Source organism: Cavia porcellus, unplaced genomic scaffold, assembly GCF_034190915.1.
Source record: "Cavia porcellus strain 051 isolate PalLab524CR breed Dunkin Hartley unplaced genomic scaffold, mCavPor4.1 scaffold_1, whole genome shotgun sequence".
NCBI lineage: Eukaryota > Metazoa > Chordata > Mammalia > Rodentia > Caviidae > Cavia > Cavia porcellus.
In genome coordinates, this window is record NW_026947484.1 from 193,751,045 (window position 1) to 193,771,987 (window position 20,943).

Below are 20,943 nucleotides of genomic sequence, written 5' to 3' on the forward strand. Positions count from 1 at the left end.
GAGAGAGAGAGAGAGAGAGAGAAATTGATGGCTGGGACTGACCCCTGATTACTACTTTGTGCATCTGCTCTTATTGCCTCTTTAATCTGCTTTTACACCTTCCCACACCGTCTAGGGAGCCTACTAGTCCACAAGGGCTCCTCTGGGAGGTCTCCGATGTCATTCAGTCTCCAGGGTCACCTCTCATGTGAGTCCCTACTCCATCAGAGCTCTGAGCAGGGCTTTCCCTCGGCCTGCCACAAGGGACAGAGGCAGCGCATTCTGGTTTGCTCCATGGGAGTCTCATTCCTTTTGGAGACAGAGTCACCTCCTGCTAACCCTGCCCTGCTAGATGATCACTGAGGCCCCCTTAACTCTGCCCCTGAACCATCCATAAGATTTGGAGGGAGGGAATCTTTTTAATTAAGGGAAAAATAAATAAAAAATAGCAGGATACATTATAGTAACCCACTTTGATTTCTTATTAACTTGATTTGAAACCCTGTATTGCCCTCACCATCTTGTTTTGACTGATTTTCCTCTATTCTGCTTTGCTTGATAGTACCAAGTTCAAAAGTATAGGCAACAACTGTGAAGACAATAAGATCATTATGACGCCCATTCTGGTTGACTATTGTCTTCTTTTAAAGTCCTGTAATGTTTTGATTTTATTCTTTACTGTTTTGTTCAATTTTATTATAACTGATGATATAGGCAATTCTTTTTAAGATAGCAAGAGGTGGTATGGTAACCATTGTTGATCACCTAGTATTTTGTTTTTACATTATCTATTATGTCCATCCTTTTGATTTGACTGACTCTGTTCTGTTATGTCACATTTGGTTTTACTCTCTTCAAAAAAAAGCAATAAGAACTGTGGGAGTAATAAAACTCAAAATATGTAAAGGATATAACTGCATATAACTGCATATTTAAGTGTATAAGATAGATAACCATATTACTGAGTTTTGTTGGATCATTGAACAGAACTGTTTGCAGTCTCACTGTTTGAAAGTCCACTTTATATGCTTTAATTTTGTAACTTGAATAAGTATTTCTAAGATAACAGTGTGTAATCTATTAACTAGTGATTTCCTACTTTGTTTTTTCTGAAATTCTGTATGACTTGTACCCTTTTTCTGTGTTTTTTTCTTTTTCTCCTTAAATAAAATTAAAAAAAAAAACAACCTCAGTTAGATAAAATCTAATGTGGCAAAAAATCTAACATGCCTAATATTGGGCAAGGGAGTTTGTGTGTGTGTCGGCATGACTGTCCTTTTCTTTCTGTAGTGCCAGGGATTGAACTCAAGGGCTCACACATGCTACATCCCCAGTCCCTACATATATGTCTTAATTCACCGTAGACCAAAGTACATCAGCTTTGCCCACTAGGTCCCTGGCAGAACAGTGCCCACTGCAGAACATCAAGCAACATCTTCCTGAACAGGGAACTGTCAGTGGGAACCACAAGCCCACCACCCTACCTCTGGCCAGCTGGTAACAGCTCTAGATCATGGGTGGATACTCTGGAATATTCTGACTATCAGGAAAACCCTGGGCTCCTACCCAGGATTCAAGGAGAGCAAGATAGGCAGAAGATGTCGGGGGCAGGAGGCTAAAGCCAGGTCCCTGGTGAGGAGGAAGTAGATGCTAACTGCAGAGATAAGGTTACGGTGCCAGCCTTGGACAGCAGGCTTCCTCTTGTACTATGGCAATCTAATGGGGCCAGCCCAGGACTGGCTCCAAGGCAGCAGTTGTTTGATGACCCCCTTATTAAGCCATGCAAAGGCCCTTGGAGGGCGTGTGTGGTAAGCAAAATAATGCCCCCCAAATGTCCAGAACCTATAAATATGTCACTCTGCATGGCAAAAGGGACTTTGCAGATAAGATTAAATTAAGGATCTTGAGATTACCTTGGATTATCTGGTGTAATTACAAGGGCTCTTATAGGGAAAGAGGGAGGCTAGAGAGAGAGAATGAAATGTGACAGAAGAAGCAGATGTCAGAGTGACGCTGTTGGTGGCTGGCAGAAGGCCATGAGCAATGGGATGTGGGGCGCCTCTAGAATCTAGAAAAGAGAAGAAAACAGATGCTCCCCACGAGCCTCCAGAAGGGACACGGTCCCACTGATGCCTGATTTCAGACCAGTGAAATCCATCTGGAGCTTTTTACCTTTAGAACTGTAAGATATAAATTTGTGTGGCTTCAGCCCTGTTTGTGGTCATTTGTTACACACAGTAGCATCAGAAATTGAACTGACAGGTATTCAGGAAAGAAGACCAAAACTCTGCTTTTAGGAACTGGAAAAACAGGTTCTTATAATGGCCCTTTTTTCTGGGATGCAGTACCTGTGGTTGTCAGGGGATGGGTTCAGTGATCCTCAGGCCTTCTGGTGACAATGGTGAGATTCCCACCCCAGCACTGTCCCCTTGGATTCCAGGAACAGAAATGCCCCTGTGTTAGGATTTTCACAGACTCCTGGGGCAGGGGACCAGCAAATGCTGGACTGAGAAAGGAGGCTGGTCACTAGAGAATTCCAAACCTCAGCATGGCTCATAGCCCAGGATGCCTGGCTGGGTTCAGGCTCCAGGGGCAGAGGCTCTTCGGAGCATTCTCATTGGATGTGGAGTCAGGTTCGCCCAGTGTGGGAAATAAGAGCAAGGCCTTAGAGACAGAATACATCAAACAGGACATTTAATTTGATTTAGGAAAAATGAGGCAAACATTTGAGAACCTAAATAACTAACCAGTAATTAAACTAACAACAGGAATGCCCTTGCACTACAACTCAGGGAGCGCAGTGGCCGTTATGGACTGTATTTACAAAGAGACCTGACAACATAATTAGTCCTGTAAATTTCACACAGCCTGCAGCTGAGGAATGATGGATTTTGTGTGTGGAGGATGAACAGGGAGAAATGAGGTGGATGAATTTCCATTTTCAGTAAATGAAATCAACACTGCTTAATTAGTGAAGCTGACAAATAAATGATCAGGAAAGATTTAAGTCCCTAAAAGTGTGTCTCTGGCCTGGGTAGGCCCAGGGACAGGCCAGGACACAGTGGGACAGAACAGAAATGGGTTTAGTGCTGGGGCTGGAGCCTGCCATTGGCCCCTTTTGAGGTGCTGTCCCCAGAGGAAGTCTGGGACAGGGCACGATGACCCCCTGCCCTTACAGCATGAGACCCTGGGGAAGCTTCCTGTGTGATGCCTTGGGCAGTACAGACTTTCTAGGATCTGGTCTGCCCTTCTTGCCCACAGGCCACGCGGAGTCCCTGTCTCCCTGCTGTGGGCTAGCCAGGAGCTGCGCACAGCCTTGCAGGAGGCTGACATAACTGCATCCCGCAGCATCGAGGCAATCTCCCCTGGCCTCGCTCCCTTCGCCTCCACTGTTCCTCCACCTGCTGTGACCTGCTGGTGGCCTCTTTCTCCATTCTTCTGGGAACACGGAGCCTCACCCTGTGGAAAAGTCCAGTCCCTGCCCTTTAATCAGCTCAATGTGCAAGAGCCTGGGAGCCCCATAGGGCATGAGGGGTGGGTGTTCCTGTCTTTTTCTCCTCTCACTTTTTCCTACTAACTTGCTCTTCACCTGACTCTAGCCCACCTATCCCGTCTCGAAGATGGGGACAGGTGTCAGTCTTCCACTTAGGGTGTATGTCTACCTACCAAAGTTTTATGTGGCTGGGTCACAGAATAAACATCTGACAATTTCAGGCAAAAGGAGGTTTAGGAGACCTGAGCTGAGCTTATCAGGATCAAACCCAGCAACAAACCCAAATCCTGATTTCAGTTTTGTCCTCATGAGGCAAACTAGCTAGAAGGGGTTGGTATTTGGGAGCTTCCAAAGACTGTGACGGATGCTGAGGAGACCAGCTGCTTCTCACAGTGACCTCAGCCAGCAACCGGGGTGCCCTTGGCCTACCTCAGCTTTGTGCTCTTTCTTCCATAAAGGGAGTTGGGCATCCAAGAGCACGGGTCTCCCAGAGGCCACCTCAGAGTAAACATGTGAGCCAGCCTAGGCTCACTCCGCTCAGGCCTCTTAGATTCTACCACAACGCGTAAGGCTCTGTAACAGATGCTCATCTGACAGCTGGCCAACAACTCCTGTGCCAGGGATAGCAACGAACACCACTGCCCCTGTCACTGGACCTGCTGTCTAAGAGAGACTCCTCTCTGTCCTCCAGTATACTTAATCTGCTCAGGTCTGCTGAGGGTACTGCAGGGAAGCCAGGAGAAAGCATGACAGATAAATCAGCAATGATTGGCCTTCACGCAGGTGGCTCCCACAGCCTGCAGTGTATGTTCACTTCTTTTCTCTCATGTGCACTTCACAGTGACCCTGGGATGACAGGTTGTCAGCCTCCCATGTCACAGTGAGGAGAATGAAGCTCAGGGGTTTGGATAACAAGAGACGCTCCCCCAGGGGAAGGTCCAGAGCTGACTGTGGTGCCACTTGGGCACAGGGAGGCGGCTCAAGGGATCAAGGAAGCACAAAAACATCCTCCCATGTGAGGGCCTTCCCAAAGGGCTACTGGGCCTGTTAGGCTTTGGCCTATCTATTGGTGGGAAATCACCCTTTTCTGCTGCTCCTGGGGCTGCCCCTGGGACAGCCTCCACACAACTCCAAACAGTGGACACTGCTCAACTCTGGGTGAACACAACCCCAAACAGAGGGTGCTGCTTAAACTCTGGGGCTAGAGGCTCATGGAGTTTCTCTTTCTGCCTTTTGGGAAGCCACCTCACTTCAGCCCTTGGCAGAGAGCCTAGGTTGAGAGCAGCCTGGCAGCCAAGGTCAACACCCACCCCTGGGAGGCCCACCCAACCCCCAGGCCCTGTTGCAGGCCCAGTAGCTGTGGCGGAGGGCAAGGAATGTGCTAGAGTTCCTTGCCAGAGAGGGAGGGCACTTCCCATTTGGCAGCAGCCCACCCTCAGGAGTGGGGACACAAAGCAGGCATTTAGAGCATCCTCACCCAAGTCTGGGAGGAGCTCCAAGGTCTCCTCCCTGAGAGGAATGACAAGCACCGGCTCCCGCCCTCTCCTGGGTGAAAGAATGGGTGGACTGGCGATCTGAGGGACAGCAGCCAGGAGCTTGTACGCCCGCCAGCAGCAGCAGCTTAGAGTATGGAGAGGGTTTTCTGTTCCAAGAAGCTGATCCTCCCAGCCAGAGAACGTGCAGAGAGCACTGGGACTGCGCCGAGCATGAAGTGAGGGCCCTGTCTGGGGGGACATCTGGACCAGCAGAGTGGCAGGGGCTTCTGCTCAGACCACAGAACAAGAAGGAAACGCAAGCTGCCCAGACACGGTTGCCATGCCTGCTGCCTCCTGCCTCCTGTGGCCCTGGCAGAGCAGGGACACCGGAACAACAGTGGACTCCCAGGGCACAGCACTCAGTCCTGTGCCCTCCCCAGGGCCTGGGCAGGAAGGCCGGAGGAGGAGGAGGCAGGGCGAGGGCCTCTCCTTAGCCCACACTGTGGTTCCAGTGGTTCCCTCTCCCCTAGGAAGCCAGCACCAGGTCTCCCAGCCCGTCCGCCATGGGCAGTTTTTCCCTGGGGGGATGGACTTGTCTTCAATTCCTCTGACAGTTTTCTCTCAGGAGACACACAAGCTTCGGGGATAACCACCACGGCCTTTGAGGGCTGGGCTCCTCCTTCCACATTTCTCAGGCCTCCACATTTAGCAGTGCTGTCCCCTCCTCTGCCAGAGTTTTCCCCTTCCTGAGGCTCATCCAACATGTTCAGCTCTACACATCCCCCGACGCTGGCACCCCTTGCCCGTCTGATCCTGGGCATTCTCGGCTAGAGTGTGAGCTGCATCCCTGTACCCCACCCCACCCGCGGCAGAGACCTCCTGGTTATCTTAGTATTCTTAAACCTGGGAGGGAAATCTGCGCAGGGTAGGTACTTAGTATTTGCCGTTCGCAGGAGCAGATGCATAGACAGCCAGATCACTTACAGGAGCCATGTCCTACTGCAAACAGATCGTTGTACTTGGGGTTCCTGCAAAAGAAATAGGAGCCCGTTGGCAGTGGAAATGAACACAGCCCTGCCATGGACACCAAGCCTTCCCATGGCCACTGGTTCCTAACTACACCGCACACATCTCCTACCAATTAATTGGAGACCTTGGACCGTCCTGCAGTCTCACAGGAACCTCAGTTCTCTTCTTGTGATGCTTCCACGGGTTAAGCTCAAGGTGGTTTAAGAGCCAGAGAAGCTTCTTCCCGGGACTAAGCACGCAGTGAGCGTTTCGGGGGCTCCGGGTCTGCTGCAATGTCTACACTTACCAGCAGAGGGCGGTGACGGCCAGGCGCTTGGCCTTGTCATTTTGGAACTTCCAGAGTGGCAGCAGTGTCCCTTCCTGGTCCCGGTATTCGTCAGCCGCATCTTCATAGTACTTAAAATCTTAAAGGTGGGCAGAGTCCGCCCTCAGACTACCATTCTGAGTCAAACCCAGCCCACCATCCCCTGTCCGCGTCTCCACGGGCAGTCTGATGCACTTCTGTGTGTTTTGGGCAGGGAGTGACAAAGGTAATTATCTCACAGTGCTGTGAGGAACAGCATGGAGTTAATATATGAACAGTAGCTGGAAAGAGCGCCCGCGGTAAACTTCTTGAGCGTTAGCTAGTGTTACTGTCGTTGCTGCTGTTGGAGCCAGTGACAACACAGCAGCCAGGGGTCCTGCTTGTCCCCATGAGTTTCCCCAGCACTTCCGAAGGCTCAGCTTGGAGGCACCAAGTTCCAAGGGCTCTGCTGCTGGAGGCTGCTTAATAAATCTGTTCACTCTGCCTCCTAGTCCTCCAATGCAGCCCGTCTCTGTTATTGCCAGGATTCACTGTAACGAATCTGCCTTGGATCCTCCATGGATCCCCACACTCAGCTCCATCTGCTCTCAAACTGTCTTTCCTTCCCTTTTACCTAAGCAGGGTAGAAGCCCCGTCTCCCCACTGCCTAAAACAGCAACCTGGGGAATCCCTGACTGATCTCTTTCCATCGTTTCCCCTATTTTCCCCGTTATCTTTTTTTTCCCCCCAGTTATCTTTTAACATAGTCACTTCTTTTTTTGTTTTTTTTTGTTTTTGTTTTCTTTTTCTTTTTTATCAGTACCGGGGATTGAACTCAAGGCTGCCTGCTTGCAAGGCAGGTGCTTATGCCGCTGAGCTAAATCCCCAGCCCCTCTTTACTTCTTTCTTTCTTTCACTCTTTTTTTTTTTTTTTTTTTTTTTTTTTTTTTTTTTTGGTGCCACGGATCGAACTTACAACCTCACACTTGCCAGGCAAGCACTTATGTTGTGGAGCTAAATCCCCAGCCCTTCCCTTTCTTTCTTTCTAATTTCATTTCATTTTTTAAAATAAGAGTCTCACTATGTTGTCTGGACTGGTTTCAAACTCCTGGGATCAAGCTCTTCTCCCACCTCAGCCTCTCAGTGGCTGGGACTGCAGGCTCAGAACACTATGTCATCTTGTTCTGAGTCTGAATTCTTCCTCTACTCCAGCCCTGCCTCTTTTCTAATGGAACATCTGTCACACTGTCCTTTGGCTATCTTCCCAACCACACACTCCTTACATTCTTCTCTGGGTTGCCAGCACTTAGCACAGGGACAACCACACAGTGAACATTTAGTGACAATCAAAGAATGCTGAGAAATTAAAGCCACAAAAGTGAAACAGTTCTTGGTCTTCTTTCCAAATAAAGATGATAGTTAGAAAATGAACCCTCTTATCCAAATTGATCAGACAAGCCGTGGCATTGCCCTAGCCTCACTCACAATGCCCTACACTCTGAGGACGTGGGATAGCATTTGAGCCTCAAAAATGTCCCCCAGCACCTGAGCGTGGTGGCGCACACCAGTGATCCCAGCACCCAAGAGGCTTATGCAGGAAAAACTGCTGTGAGGTTCAAGGCCATCTGTGCTACAAAGTGAGCTCAAGGCCAGCCTGAATTGCATAGTGAAACTCTGTCTCAAAAAGACACATACAAAAAAGTCTCAGAACAAAAAAGATTTGAGTGGGCAGAAAGGCATGATCTTTGATCACTTCAGAGATTCCTGGGCTTGGGGTAACTGTGAAATTACCTCATGTTAGAGAAGAGATTAATTGGTAACACTTCTCTGTTCTCACTTTGCCTTCATGATTACACTTCCCAAAAGAAAAAAAAAATATGCAATTAACAAAAATCAAAGTTCAATGCATTTTTAAAATGTGATTGTGTTCTTATAAATGAAAGTGGCCAGTTTCCCCCTGGGTATTAATCAAGTTTGCAGCCCTTTGGTGGGCCACTTGCAGAGCTGCATTTCAGGAAGCCAAGCTGTGTGAGTGACAAATTCATTCACAGCTGCTCTGTACTTTGACAGCTTTGAAAAGCACTCAAGGTCGGTTTCCAGCCTGAATGATAACGAGGGGGCTTGTTTAGGCTGCTGGTCTTGGCAGCCTTAGTTTCTGTGTCCCATGGGTGAGCAGTGAGCATCAAGTCACCAAGGAGCCCTCGGCTGTCAGCAGAGGAGGCCAGCCAGCAACAAGGAGCTGCCAGCTCTGGGGAGGCAGCTGCTCCAAATAAATGCACAGCCTCTTAGGGAAATACAAGCCACTTGGGAATGTGCTGTTCATGCCATGGGAAGGACTCCACTTGCCTGGCACTGTCAAAGACACCAGAATTTCCCAGGCCCCAGGATTTAAGTGTTTCTGAATCAGTGTCTTTCTTCGCCTCATCACTAATTAATCACCAGATCTACTGAGAGTGTTTATTGAAACATCCCTTCCAGCTCAGTGGCTCTGCAGCCTTGCGGAGAAGTGATTAGGTGATGGATCTGAGCGGCCTGTGTTGAGTTCTGACCCCATCACTCACGGCTCCCACTGTTTGTAGTGTCCCACCTGAGTTTTTCATCTAGAGAGTGGAAATAATAGTGGGATTTATTTCTCAGGGTATTCACCCTGAAAAGATAAAATAATGCAGTACACGGACACTGTACAGCACAAGGCAGTGCTGGTCTTTCACTGTTGTAAGTGTCCCTCTTTCCTTGTGCCCCAGGAGTGCCCCAGGAGGCGGGGTGGTAAACTGTGGCAAGCCTCATTCCGTTCGCTGCCTTCACCTCTGTCCCCATGTTCTGTCCAATCACAGCTTCCTTCAGCCTTGTTCTCACTGGCTGTGTCCCTGCCTGGCAGATTCTGTGTCTCTGAGAGAGCTCAGATCCCTCTTCAGCATGAACTCTTACCAGCCCTCAACACCCTCAGAGCTAGCTCTGCTGGTCCTGAAGCTTTCCTTGACTACTCTCACTCATCTTCTATCTTCTAGTTCCACTTCTTGAGGAATGCCAGAGCAATACCTGTCTCATACATTCCAGCTTTATGGCGTCCCCAAGCTGACAGAGTGGAGAACAGAACACACAGTGCAGAAGTTAAGAACTAGATTTGGGTCCTTCCCGACACTTATCAGCCAGGTAGCCCTGGCCTTAGCTGCCATGTGTGCAAATCAGGGGTGATCCTCTCTGCTCTGCTGCTTCCTGGGATCGTTAGGAAGATAACATGGTATCACTCATGTACAGGTGCTTTCAACACCACTGTGTGATCTCCTCACTTCAGAGAACCACTGTCCTCTGCTAGACCATTGTTCATGGTTGATTTGCAATGTCTCATCTTCTTAGTGACATCCAGAGAGACAGAAGGGACATGTTCTCCTCTTGTGTCTATAGGATACAGTGTGAGACACTCAAATATGAGCTTTTAATAAAGCACTGTCACCTTAAGTCTTACCTTGAGCAACATCATCGTATGTATTCTGGTTGACCATCCGCTCCACAATTTTAGCAGCTTGGGACACTTTGGTGATATCATCACTCTGTGGAGATATAGAAGCCACGTGTCCTCATAAGCCTGCACCTGGCAAGGTATACCCTGAGATGAACCTTGGACTTGCAATTGGTTCAACAATGCTTCTCTGTCACGCTCTGTGATTGTATCCCTGCCTGGCTCAAGGTCCAGTTTAGGGTACCACCACCTTCCGGAAACCCTTCCTTCTCAGACAACTAAGCCACTTGATCTGGCCCCTGGACATAGCCTGCTTCCCATTCTGCATTTGTCTGAGAAAAGATATGAGTACAAGATAAGGTATAGAAAAAACCGAGGCAGAGTAGTGGAGGGGCCAGCAGACAATGACAGACAGGAGGCTTCTTTGGTGGGACAGAAAGTTTTCATCAGCTCAGGAAATAACAGACTTCCATTAAAGGCTTCAGAGATCTCTTGATCCAGTTTGGTTGTTTAGTCACAGGTTAAGGAAGTCATTGAGGCCCAGAGAGCAGGGAGGTATGCTTGCAGAAGAGTAAGAGGCAGAACTGAGACACCTAATCCCAGGGCCCTGTTCCCTGTGCAGACTAAGAGAGCAGGAAGTTTCCTATCAGGAAAAATGACTCATTTTGATGAAGAAGCAGTAATCTGGGGTGAAATTCTGTAAATATACAATATAAACCATTGTACTGTAATGTCAGTTAATGTAAACCAATGTAAATTCTATAGATCTACAATGTACACTTGGCCGTTAATAGGACAGCAAAGAATCTGGGGGCACGAGGCTGATGGGGCAGGGGCAGCCCTTCAGCAGGTGTCGAGGGCCAGACCCATGGTCCTGGGGAGTGGTAGTGGGAGCAGTGGTAAGAGAGCAGGTTCTGGAGCCACCACACTTCTATCCTGTCTGAGCAGCTGGGAACCGGATTGGTGCCCTTCAGTAATTTACTCAACTCATCTGAGTTGCAGAATTCTTATGAGAAGTGAGGGTGATTGTAGGGCTATGGTGAGAATTAAATGCAACTAGGAACATGTTAGTATTTGACTTGGTTTCTGGTAATGAGGGTAGAAGTGTAGCAGCAGAGGAAACGAAGCACAGTGGGGACTTTCTTTTCTGTTTAGTTTTGAGACAGAACCTCGCTATGTACTTTAGAGCTGGCCTTTAACTCACTGTGTAGCCCAGGCTGGCCTGGAACTTGTGGCAATCCTCCTGCCTCAGCCTCTTGAGTGCTGGAATTATAGGTGTGTGCTATCATATGTGGCAAAGTGGAGGCCTATAAAGTTGCATCTGGAGAACTCTCCTTTGATGGCCTTTTGCCACCCTTCTAACTAGCTCCAAATTTAAATCAGAAAATAGACCAGGAAGGACAGACATTGGAGTCTTATAATCGTTTTTTGTTTGTTTGTTTGTTTGTTTTGAGACAGGGTCTTTCTATGCAGTTCAGGCTGGCCTTGAGCTCACTTTGTAGCCCAGGCTGGTCTCGAACTCACAGCGATCCTCCTGCCTCAGCCTCCTGAGGGCTGGGATTACAGGCATGAGCCACCACACCAGGCTGGAGTCTTATAATCATAATCCTCAAAATTCATATGCTTCCAGCAACTTTACCTGCTCCCTACCCAAAGCACAGTTCTCTTCCTTCAGCAGTTGCCTGGAAAGTCTGGTTGTCTCCCCGTGCAATAGTACTTTCTGTCATTAGATGGCCCAGTAGCTAAAATCTGTCTCCCTAAGCCTTCTATCTATGGTCCTGTATCTGTCATCTTGCCACGAGGAATGATGCATGTCCGATAGCCCCTCTGATGTAGCAGATGTGGCCGATAGTGCCTCAGGCCAGCATTTTCTAACGTGGTGTCTCAGACATTATCAATGTGGCACACACATCAACAGGAACCACCATCTGTTGGTCAGTGGCAGGCAAGAGCCAAGTTAGGGGCGATACACAAATCACTTCTGATCACAGTAATTTTGTGGAGTAAGTATCATTCAGAAGGCTTTTCAGATGAGAAAACTGGAGTTTCAGAGAACTCTAGGTAACAAATGGCAACACCATGATGCAAACTCAGGTTGTTGAGACCAGGCTTACGCTCTTGCCCCCATAGGGAGCCAGGCCCCTCTCATCCTGGCCACCGTCTTCTGGATTGAGAAGCCTCAGAGCTCCAGGCATGCTTTGAGGAAAGTACAGTAGGCACTCACCTCCCTCATTCCTGATTCTGTGCTCCTGGAGCATCCACCTCTCTTTATTGGTTCCAATTGCGCTGGTAGCCTCTGGGCCCTTTCCCCACTCTCACCCCGTCCTTAGAACAGACAGGCTTCCATTCAACGGTCACTAATGAACCTGAGAATCGAGGCACCTGATGACACAGGGTCTCATGAGTGTATTGTCTTTTCTTTCCTGCTACACATCTGAGTTTTATACCACCCTACACAGACCTGAATCTTTGAAAAAAAGGTGCTGTTACTCTGCCTCAGCACTAGGCCTAGGGAAAGGGGGAGGTAAAGGCCACTCCCACCCCATTCCACAGACAGTCTGGCCCAGTATTTGGAATCCCAGTTAGAGCTCAATTTTGCGGGGAGAGGTTGCACTCCTGGCTTGTGGATGTACATTATTCTCCCCAGTGTCCTGCCTCCACTGAGGCTTCCTAGACCAGAGGTCTGGAACCTGCCTATGTCACAGCCTTTCATGCCAATCAGACCGGAAGAGGCCAGTGTGGTAGATGGGGATGGGGAATTCCTCCCCTTTGAGGGTACTTTACACCAACTCTGGCAGGGCTTAGACTCAGGTCAATTTCCAGGCTCAGTATCAGGAAGTTTTTTTCCAGTTTGTAGGTCTAAAATGGTTATAACTGAAGTTTCTTCAACCATAGATCTCATCCCTGAACCCATAATGAAAACCCAGCTCGTCACATGAAACTGACCCAGGTCAAAGAATCCTTTGAAGGCTCTAACCTACAAGGAATTGTGCAGGAAAGTCAAGGATTTGAACGGAGCAAACCTCAGGACAGAGGTTCCATCTTTTACCTTAGAGTTCCTTTACCCAATGTGGCCACGATCATGGAGTGCCTGGTCAATGACTGCAGGACACTTAATGGGGACATTTCCTAATAAGGGGATGCTTGAACTTCCTCTCAAATGTGACATCATTAGGGTTATGGAACAGAAAAATGAGAGGAAGTGAGAACATCTCAGACACAGGAAGCAGAACTTCCTTTGATTGCTCTGGCTTTTATTCTGGAGGGGAGCAGTACTTCCTCAGAGTTGCCTTGGGAGCTCTCCAAGGTACTGAAACCAGCCCCCAGTTTCCTGTGAATCTCCTCCATTCCAAGTCACAGGCATCCAGATCTCCACACTGGAACTCTGGCTCCTGATTCAGATGTCACTCTGTCAAAGGACAAGTGTCCCCTTCTTCACTCCCCAGGGTGACCCTCTCCACAGTGACTTCCTTTTAGTTGCATTAGTGTAATTCCCACACTGAGTCCAAACCTGTGTTGTCCACAGTTGGTAAGTGCCCCCTCCATCCATGATTTTTTTTGGTACCAGGGATCAAACTCATGACCTTGAGTTTGCCAGGCAGGCACTGACACCACTGAACTCCATCCCTGGCCTTCCATCATGACTTTTATATTGACTCCCACATGGATACTCATGGGAACGCCAGTCGAGAACCATCCATTGACTTGGTATTGATGACATTTCTATGTCATCAGAGGTGATGACACCTTTGACCTGGTTCCTTGCCTTGAAGATTCATGCTAAATATCAGGCCTAGTTAAACTCAGGGACTGACTACAGAAATAAAGGGACTCTCAGAATTTATCCCCTCCCAACTTCAGGGAAGCAATGCCTTATCCCACCTTATCCTAGATGGACTCCCTAGCTCTTCTAGACTGTGTATGTTGCTTCCAAGAAATTCCATGTCTCCCATCACCCCTTAGCTCAGTGATCTTTAATCCCTGCTAGCCTCCAGACCTAGATCAAAATGTGGAGAGGTGTGGAATGCTAGAGGTAAGTGTAGCTCTCCTTATGTCTTCCCCAAGGAGAGAATGATTCATACCTCAACATCAGCCACCTTTCACACATCTGTGAAGCCCTCCCAAACAGCAAGGCTTCTGTACACCTAGGAGCCATGGCCCACTCTGACATTCTGTGACAAAGCCTAGGGTGCCCCCAGCAAACCTGGGACTCCATAGATGTCAGTTTCCTCATGGCCATCTTTCCTGTTTTTTTAGCCACTGGAGTCTTTGTCTTCTCCTTCTCTTTGGTCTTTTCCTGCTTCTTGAGCTCCTCTACATAGGCATCATAGATCTCCCACTAGGTAAAGGCAAGATAAGAGAGTCACCACATGGGACAACCTTCCCCACAGCTCCTCTTCAGCCTTCAGATCTCAGGAATTTGGTGTGGTAAGCCTTGCCACATCCCTCTATGACATTCCCTGCTCACTCCATCATAATTAGGCATTCAGCACCTATCTTCCCTGCTAACCATCATTTCTGGAACCGAAATGAAGGTGCTCGTAGAATTTATCTACCCTAAACCTTAGGGTCTGGTTCTCAGCTGGAGATCAGCATTGTTCTAGACTATACCCTCTTTAGGCAGAACAAATGGGAAAATATCAGGTTAGCTCACATCTTTGTGTATGTGATTTAGAAGACTGAATCAGGAAATTTTAAAAATATCTCTTTCTATGGAGATGGGATAAACACTATCTATATTCAAGCTATCTATATTAATGACCATACCTCAGCCTTAAAAGGAGAAAAAATGTAAGCAAACCCCTGCCAACTGGATTTGCAAAATAGGAACTCAAAGGATAAGTAGCAGAGGAATCAGGAAGAATCTCGAGCTGGACAAATACCATAGATCACACAGAGAGCTCCCCAGAGCTGGGCAGTCACTGCCACCTGGAGGCCAGATAGGCACACCTTACATTTAAAAATTCACTCACTGTCTAGAACTCCACACTGCAAAGCACTCAGCATCTGCTCTCTCATTCAGAGTCCTCCAACAACGCTGAGGGACTGTTTGTCATTCTCATCACAGAAATGGAGGCATTAAGAAAAAAACTGAGGCATTGTCTGGCCAGGACCCTACAGTAGAAACAGCAGCCTGGTGTGGTGGTGCACACCTGCAATCCCAGCACTCTGGAGGCTGAGGCTGTAGAATCATTGCAAGTTTGAGGTCAGCCTGCACTGAATAGTGAGTTCAGGGCCAGCCTGAACTACACAGAAAGACCTTGTCTCACAAAACAACCAACTAAACAAATAAACAAAAGGAATAGCAAAGCTGGCCCGAGCTCAGATTTTCTTAACACCATATCCTGTGCAAATTAACATGGCCACCTTTTATGGTTTGTGTCTGAGTGTCTCCCCCAAAGCCTCATGCAGTCATGGAGGTGGCTGAGTCTAGTGTTTGTGATTGGTTCATTGTCTAGTTCTGGGTTTGGTGGTGTGAGTGCTGCACCCACCCAGAGGTGGGGAGCTAGCATACAATATAAGGGAGGGAAGTAGGCATGCTTTTCCTTTTTGCCCTTTTCACTCTTGTTGTTTGTGACCACCATGAATGTCTGTCCCTTAGCTATGTCACTCTGCCTTAGAGCCAGCTGAGTATCAGACCTCCCAAAACTGTAAGCTAAACAAACCTTTCCTTCCTTCATTTTGGGCATTAGGTATTTTGTCTTAACAATTTGAGAAAAGTAACCAAGACAGCATCCAAGAGGACCTGAGGAGGAAAGGGGGTCTGTAGGAGTACTGCAGGTTCCTGGGAGGACAGAATGAGCTAACACTTCACTGTCAGGCACAAGGTGCCAAAAGTGCCAGAGAGTCCACAAGAACAACCACTCTCTCCTAGTTCTGGAAGAAGCTTTACACTTTGGACCACCTTGTCCTGTGGGCATGCCTGGTCTAGAGCCCTCTGTGTGAGACCTACTGTCTCATATGTGTGTTCAGAGATTGATGCTCAGGACAATGGACAGGAAGTTGGTAGATAAGTGGACAGACTGCCATAGGACTCCTTAACTGGCCAGTATCTCCTTTGCTGTTGAATGCAACAAGGATGCATGGGAGTGGGGATGGTGGTAGGTTTCAGGTTGGCCCAGGATCTTACCTGATTGGCTGTGGCTGAAAAGTTTGTCCTGGGAGGAGGCTCCATCTGGCATTCTCGATCCTGAAGAACAATGACAACAGGAAATCCACAGAAGGCTCTCACTTGTTTTCACTTAACCCAACAGTGCACTTCTGGGAGAAGCGTTTGGGTTGGAACTAAAGAAAGGGCTGGAGAAGTAAAGAGTAGCCTGGGCAAAGGACTGGATGATGTGTTCAAAGCTTATGTTTTTTTCATTTTGGCCCCCTTTAGAAAAAGACTAAGCTGGAGGCAGAGGATTTAGCTCAGTGGAATAAGCACCTGCCTTGCAAGCACAAGGTCTTGAGGTCAATCCTCAATCAAAAAAAAAAAAAAAAAAAAAAAAAACCAGAAAAGACTACACTATAAAGCAAGAGTGGTGACACTTGATTGTGTCAGTTTTAACCAAGATAAATGCCAAGTAGGGAATGGTAAGATCTATAAGAAGCTAATCTACCACCTGCTTTCAGACACAGGGCACAGAAGTCAACTTCCCGAGGCCCCTGGCATGCCCTTTATTCTAAGAAGACTCCTCTCTAATATTGGGGTTTCTGGCTCCTCTAGGAAAGTAACCATCTCCCCATTTTATCCCTCAGATTATGCAATGTCAGCATAAGAAGTGCAAACGGTGGCGCGATGCTGCCAAAAACACCCAGCAGACCTGGTGCCTCCGCAGACTCGCTCCTGTAGGACACTGCTTCTGTGCACTGAGTCTTCAACCTTAGACCCTCGAGGTGTGCTCAGGGTGGTTCTTAGGATCCTCCATACTCACAAGTCAGAGAACCTTCTATCTCCTCAGCTGCTCCACCATCATGATGACCAACGTGGCTGAACCAATTCCTTACGCACAAGCACACTGTGACTTCCTCTGCTCACCCCAGGTCCTGATTTCTACTCTCCAAAGCTCAGCTCAAGTTTCAGCTTCTCAGTGAAGTTCTGGAGGATCTGGCCTCCTTGTCACCCCTGAACTGCTCAGATGGGTTGTTAGGGTTTGACTATGTGCTCTCAGTACGTGGGGAGATAAGCTATGGCCTGCCCTGTCCCCCCTGCCAAGATGAGGCTGGCAGGTGTGGGTCCAGGCCCACCTTCTCTACCATGCACAGAACAAAGGTTCAGAGCAAAGGGATCTATGGTGGCTCTACCCGGACAGGGTGGTTGAGAGTCTGGGAAGCTCTGTCACTGAAGTTAAACTGGTTAGTAAGCTTTCGCTCCTTGGGCTGCTTAGGAGTCATCAGTTCTTCTTCGATCACTGTTTCAGCTACCTGGAAACAAAGACCCAGAGGATCAGTTGTGAGAGGGAGGTGGTGGGAAATCAGGAGTAGGGGAGGCCCGGGGTTAGGATGGAGGTGGAAGAGAGAATGCCGCCACACATGTTGGAACCTACAGGCTCTAAATTTTCATTTTTAGCCTCCTTCCTTCCAACCAAAGCCCCTGTCCTTGGCTGAGCTAAAGGGGATGGAGAGTGGCATCATCTGTACCTCGGCTGGAGGTAGCTCTGTTTGACTCCCAGCTTCCATCTCCACTTCCTTGGGCTCTTCGTCTTCTTCAAGGATTTCTGCATCTGAAAGCACTGCCTTCACCGACTCCAGTGAGCCTTGTTAAGATATTGCCAATGAGCTCAAAACCCAAGCCTATTCTCCCAGTCCTTAGTAGGCACCACCTCTTTTTTGGAGCCTCTGTGTCTCTGGGGTTCTTTTGACCTATGTGTCATGAGTTAGCTTCCAGGCCTATTTGGGACATTCAGCTATGGGACATTATGTAAGCAGAGGTTCTACAAAGTTATAGGACCGGGATCAACTGCTCAAAAGGATCAGAGAAAGGAGACCAGGCTCAGACCCGCAGCCTCAGGGTGGCCCAGGACCCTACCTGCTGCCAACTCATCACGGTAGTGCTGCCTCCGTCCTTCATCTGAGTCTTTGGGGATCAGGTTCCCAACCTGGCTGAAGTGAACTGCCATCTGGTTCACAAAACCAATAGGTTTATATGTCCCTTCCTAAGAAGAGAGCAGCTGGTGAGACCAGGGTCCCCCAAAATGTCTGACGTCAGAATGCTGTCTGCTTCATTTTCTAAGGTCAAATAGTTTGTATCTGTTAGGGAAATATAACTGACCAAATCCTCATTAACCTGAAATTTTGCTGCATTTAAAGAAGGGGAGGAAAATGAAAGCATTTTTATATATACACAAGTTCTCATTTAATATTTGCTTTAAAACATCTTACCCTTCTAAGACAAAGGAACTCCCCATTCACCTGTTCCTGGTACAGGTCCCTCATCTCTCACATCCACTCCATGTGATCCAACTTACCTACCCATGCCGGGCCAGTCAGACATTATCATCACCAATGCACCTGGCATGGCCTGCCCCCTACTATACTTGCTGGGTACCAGAGCTGGACAGATTATCAGCAGCAACCAAATCCCAGTCTCTCAGGCCCCACCCACCAAGACCCAGAGCAGGTTTGGGTTTGGCACTTGTCCAGACCACACAGTAAATGAGAAGCAGTAATAGGCTCACAAGCCAGGTATTCTCGTTCATTCATTTTTCAAAAAATAACTTTGAGTAGCTACAATGTGTGAAGTATTTTCTAAATATCTGGGATACAAAGCTGAGCAAAAAAGGACACATTCACTGCTGTCACAGAGCACACATTCCTGTTCCTGTAGATGCCTCTTCACTAATCAGCATCTCAGCAAACACTAAAATGGGCCTACAGACCAAGAATCTCTTCCTTAGTTTACTCATTCTATTCTATTCTATTCTATTTTTGCCTTTTTGAGACAGGGTTTTGCTATGCAGTACAGGCTGGCCTTGAACTCACTTTACTGGCCTCAAACTCATGGCGATAGTCCTGCCTCAGCCTCCCAAGTGTTGGAATTACAAGCACATGCCACCTCACCCTGCTTCTTTCTTCCTTTAAAACAGTTCTGTCCAGTATTTTTTAAATTATGGAAAATAAGTATATTTGTCAGGCATTCGGAGATAAATGGAAGAGGAAATCAGCCCATGGGCTTCAGAAATAAAAGACCTAACTGCCCCTGGAGGGCTGGGATATTCACTGTCACACAGTTTTGGGAGCTCTGCCTTCAGATATCATTGTGAATTCCTTCCTCTCTCAATAACTGAGATGGTAGTAGACAAGACAGTGCCAAGGTTAAGAACATGGTCATTGCAGGTAGGAGGAATTTGGTTCAAATTCTCAGTTTGCCTATCAGTATTTGCATGATCTTGTCATAACCACTCTAAGATCTGGTTTCTTCATCTGTCAAGTGAGATAATGATGTATAATTTGCAAGATAGTGTAAGCACTGAAAATAATGAAAAATTAATAGTGCCCAACATAATAGATGCTAAATAGTAATATTCAATAAAAAAGTAACTATTATAATGATAGAGAGTCCCATGGGAATAAATTATCCATATAATTGTTATTTTAGAGTTTATCCTGTTCCCAGAAGCTTTCGCTGTTGTTTTGAATCTAAGGTCTTTGCACTGAGCTACATACCTAGCCTGTTAAAATTTTTTGAAAAGTTAATTTTGAGACAAGGTCTTGGTAAGTCACTAAGTTACCTGGGTCGGGCTCAAGCTTGCCGTCTTCTTGGCTCAGCCTCCCAGAGTGCTGGGGTTGCACATGCCCACTACCCTACCACATCTGTCTTCCATCCCCAGCGTGCACTGAGAACTTCCCGTTTAGTTTAGGAACAGAACTCACACACCATTGCTCCTGCAGAAGGAGGAGAGCTACACACACACATCAAAAGCGTGTGCCTCGCCTTTCCACCCCCACAGGGGAGAGTAGCAGCTTTGGAGACCTGAATGCCAGGCAGGTGTGGAGGCTGTTGGGAGACTGGGTGACAGGAGCTTTCTTGGAAGCCTGGTGCTACCCAGCTAGAACTTAACTCAAAATAAGGGTAAGAGGAATGAGCTGAAGTCAAGTGGCCTGGAGGCAGATCACTGAGCCCAAAGGCACCCTGTTTCCCATACCAGGGTAGGAAGCCCGAGGGTGTACCACACACCAGCATTATACCAGAAGGCCAAGGCAGCTTCCCCCGACCTCTGCAGGCTGTCCAAAGGAGGCCACAAACAGAATTCATGACCACATTTTTCAAAACACATGACTGGATTGATCCCTTGATCTCAATTTCTTGTAGAGTGGTTGACAATGCAATATGAATAAAAAGCAGTGTGGAAAATTTTTCACCAAGACTTGTACACAAATTTTCATAGCCACATTATCCATAAGAGCAAAAAAGCAGAAACCATCCAAACATCCACCAACTGATGAATGGGAAAATAAACGCAGCATATTCATATTCATACAGTAGAATATCATTTGGCAATAAAGAGAAATGAGGTATTGACGCCCACTGCAATATGATGGATAGAAAATATTATGCTGAGGGAAAGAAGCCAGTCTCATAAGACTACATATTGTATTCTTCCACCTTAGAAAATGTCCAGAAGAGGCAAATCTGTACAAATGGAAAATAGTGTAGTGCCGCCTAGGGCTGGAAAGGATGGAGGACTGGGTGGTGACAGTTAGGATGAATGGAATTTCTCTGGAGAGAAATAAAAATATTCTAAAGTTGATCACATCAAATAATGTACAGTCTATGACTACACAAAAGCCACTGAACTGCATACTTTAAGTGGGTAAATTGTATGGTACATAAATTATGTCTTAATAAATGTATTTTTAAAAAACCAGCCAAGCATGGTAGTGCACACCTATAATCCCAGCATTCAAGAGGCTGAGGCAGGAGGCTCACTATGAGTTCAAGGCCAGTCTGGGCTACAAAGGCAGCCTGAACTGTAGAGCAAGACCCTGTGTCAAAAACAAAACAAAACAAAAAGAACAAAGAAAGAAATTGTTGTTGCCAGGGAGATAGACACAGGACAGTGGGAGGTCTTATTTTCAACGCTGTTCAAATCGTTTGAAATTTTTACTATGGGTTTCTATTATTTACTCAAAATTTTGCACATGTATATTTAAAAACATTTTAAAGAAACAATGTAATGTTGCTTTGGAATCAGACAATTTCAAATCTTTCTTTGATTTGTAAGACTTTTGTACTTTATCT

The 20,943-nt window shown here is 47.3% G+C and overlaps 1 protein-coding gene across 8 annotated transcripts in view; it reads right to left on the reverse strand.

Annotated features, from left to right (window-relative positions):
* Dnai1 (dynein axonemal intermediate chain 1) overlaps positions 1 to 20,943 on the reverse strand; it is a 76,970-nt gene that overhangs the window by 18,461 nt on the left and 37,566 nt on the right. For 6 of the 8 annotated variants that reach the window (XM_013153391.3, XM_063226272.1, XM_013153395.3 and 3 more), the window contains exons 5-12: positions 17,731 to 17,857; positions 17,343 to 17,458; positions 17,007 to 17,126; positions 15,850 to 15,909; positions 13,924 to 14,058; positions 9,726 to 9,810; positions 6,263 to 6,380; positions 5,932 to 5,975 (exon numbers count right to left, since the gene is read on the reverse strand). In XM_013153391.3, the coding sequence (XP_013008845.1) occupies positions 5,932 to 5,975; positions 6,263 to 6,380; positions 9,726 to 9,810; positions 13,924 to 14,058; positions 15,850 to 15,909; positions 17,007 to 17,126; positions 17,343 to 17,458; positions 17,731 to 17,857 (805 nt within the window). The remainder of the gene's footprint in view (positions 1 to 5,931; positions 5,976 to 6,262; positions 6,381 to 9,725; positions 9,811 to 13,923; positions 14,059 to 15,849; positions 15,910 to 17,006; positions 17,127 to 17,342; positions 17,459 to 17,730; positions 17,858 to 20,943) is intronic. The other 2 variants (XM_063226279.1, XM_063226287.1) reach the window with 2 other exon arrangements.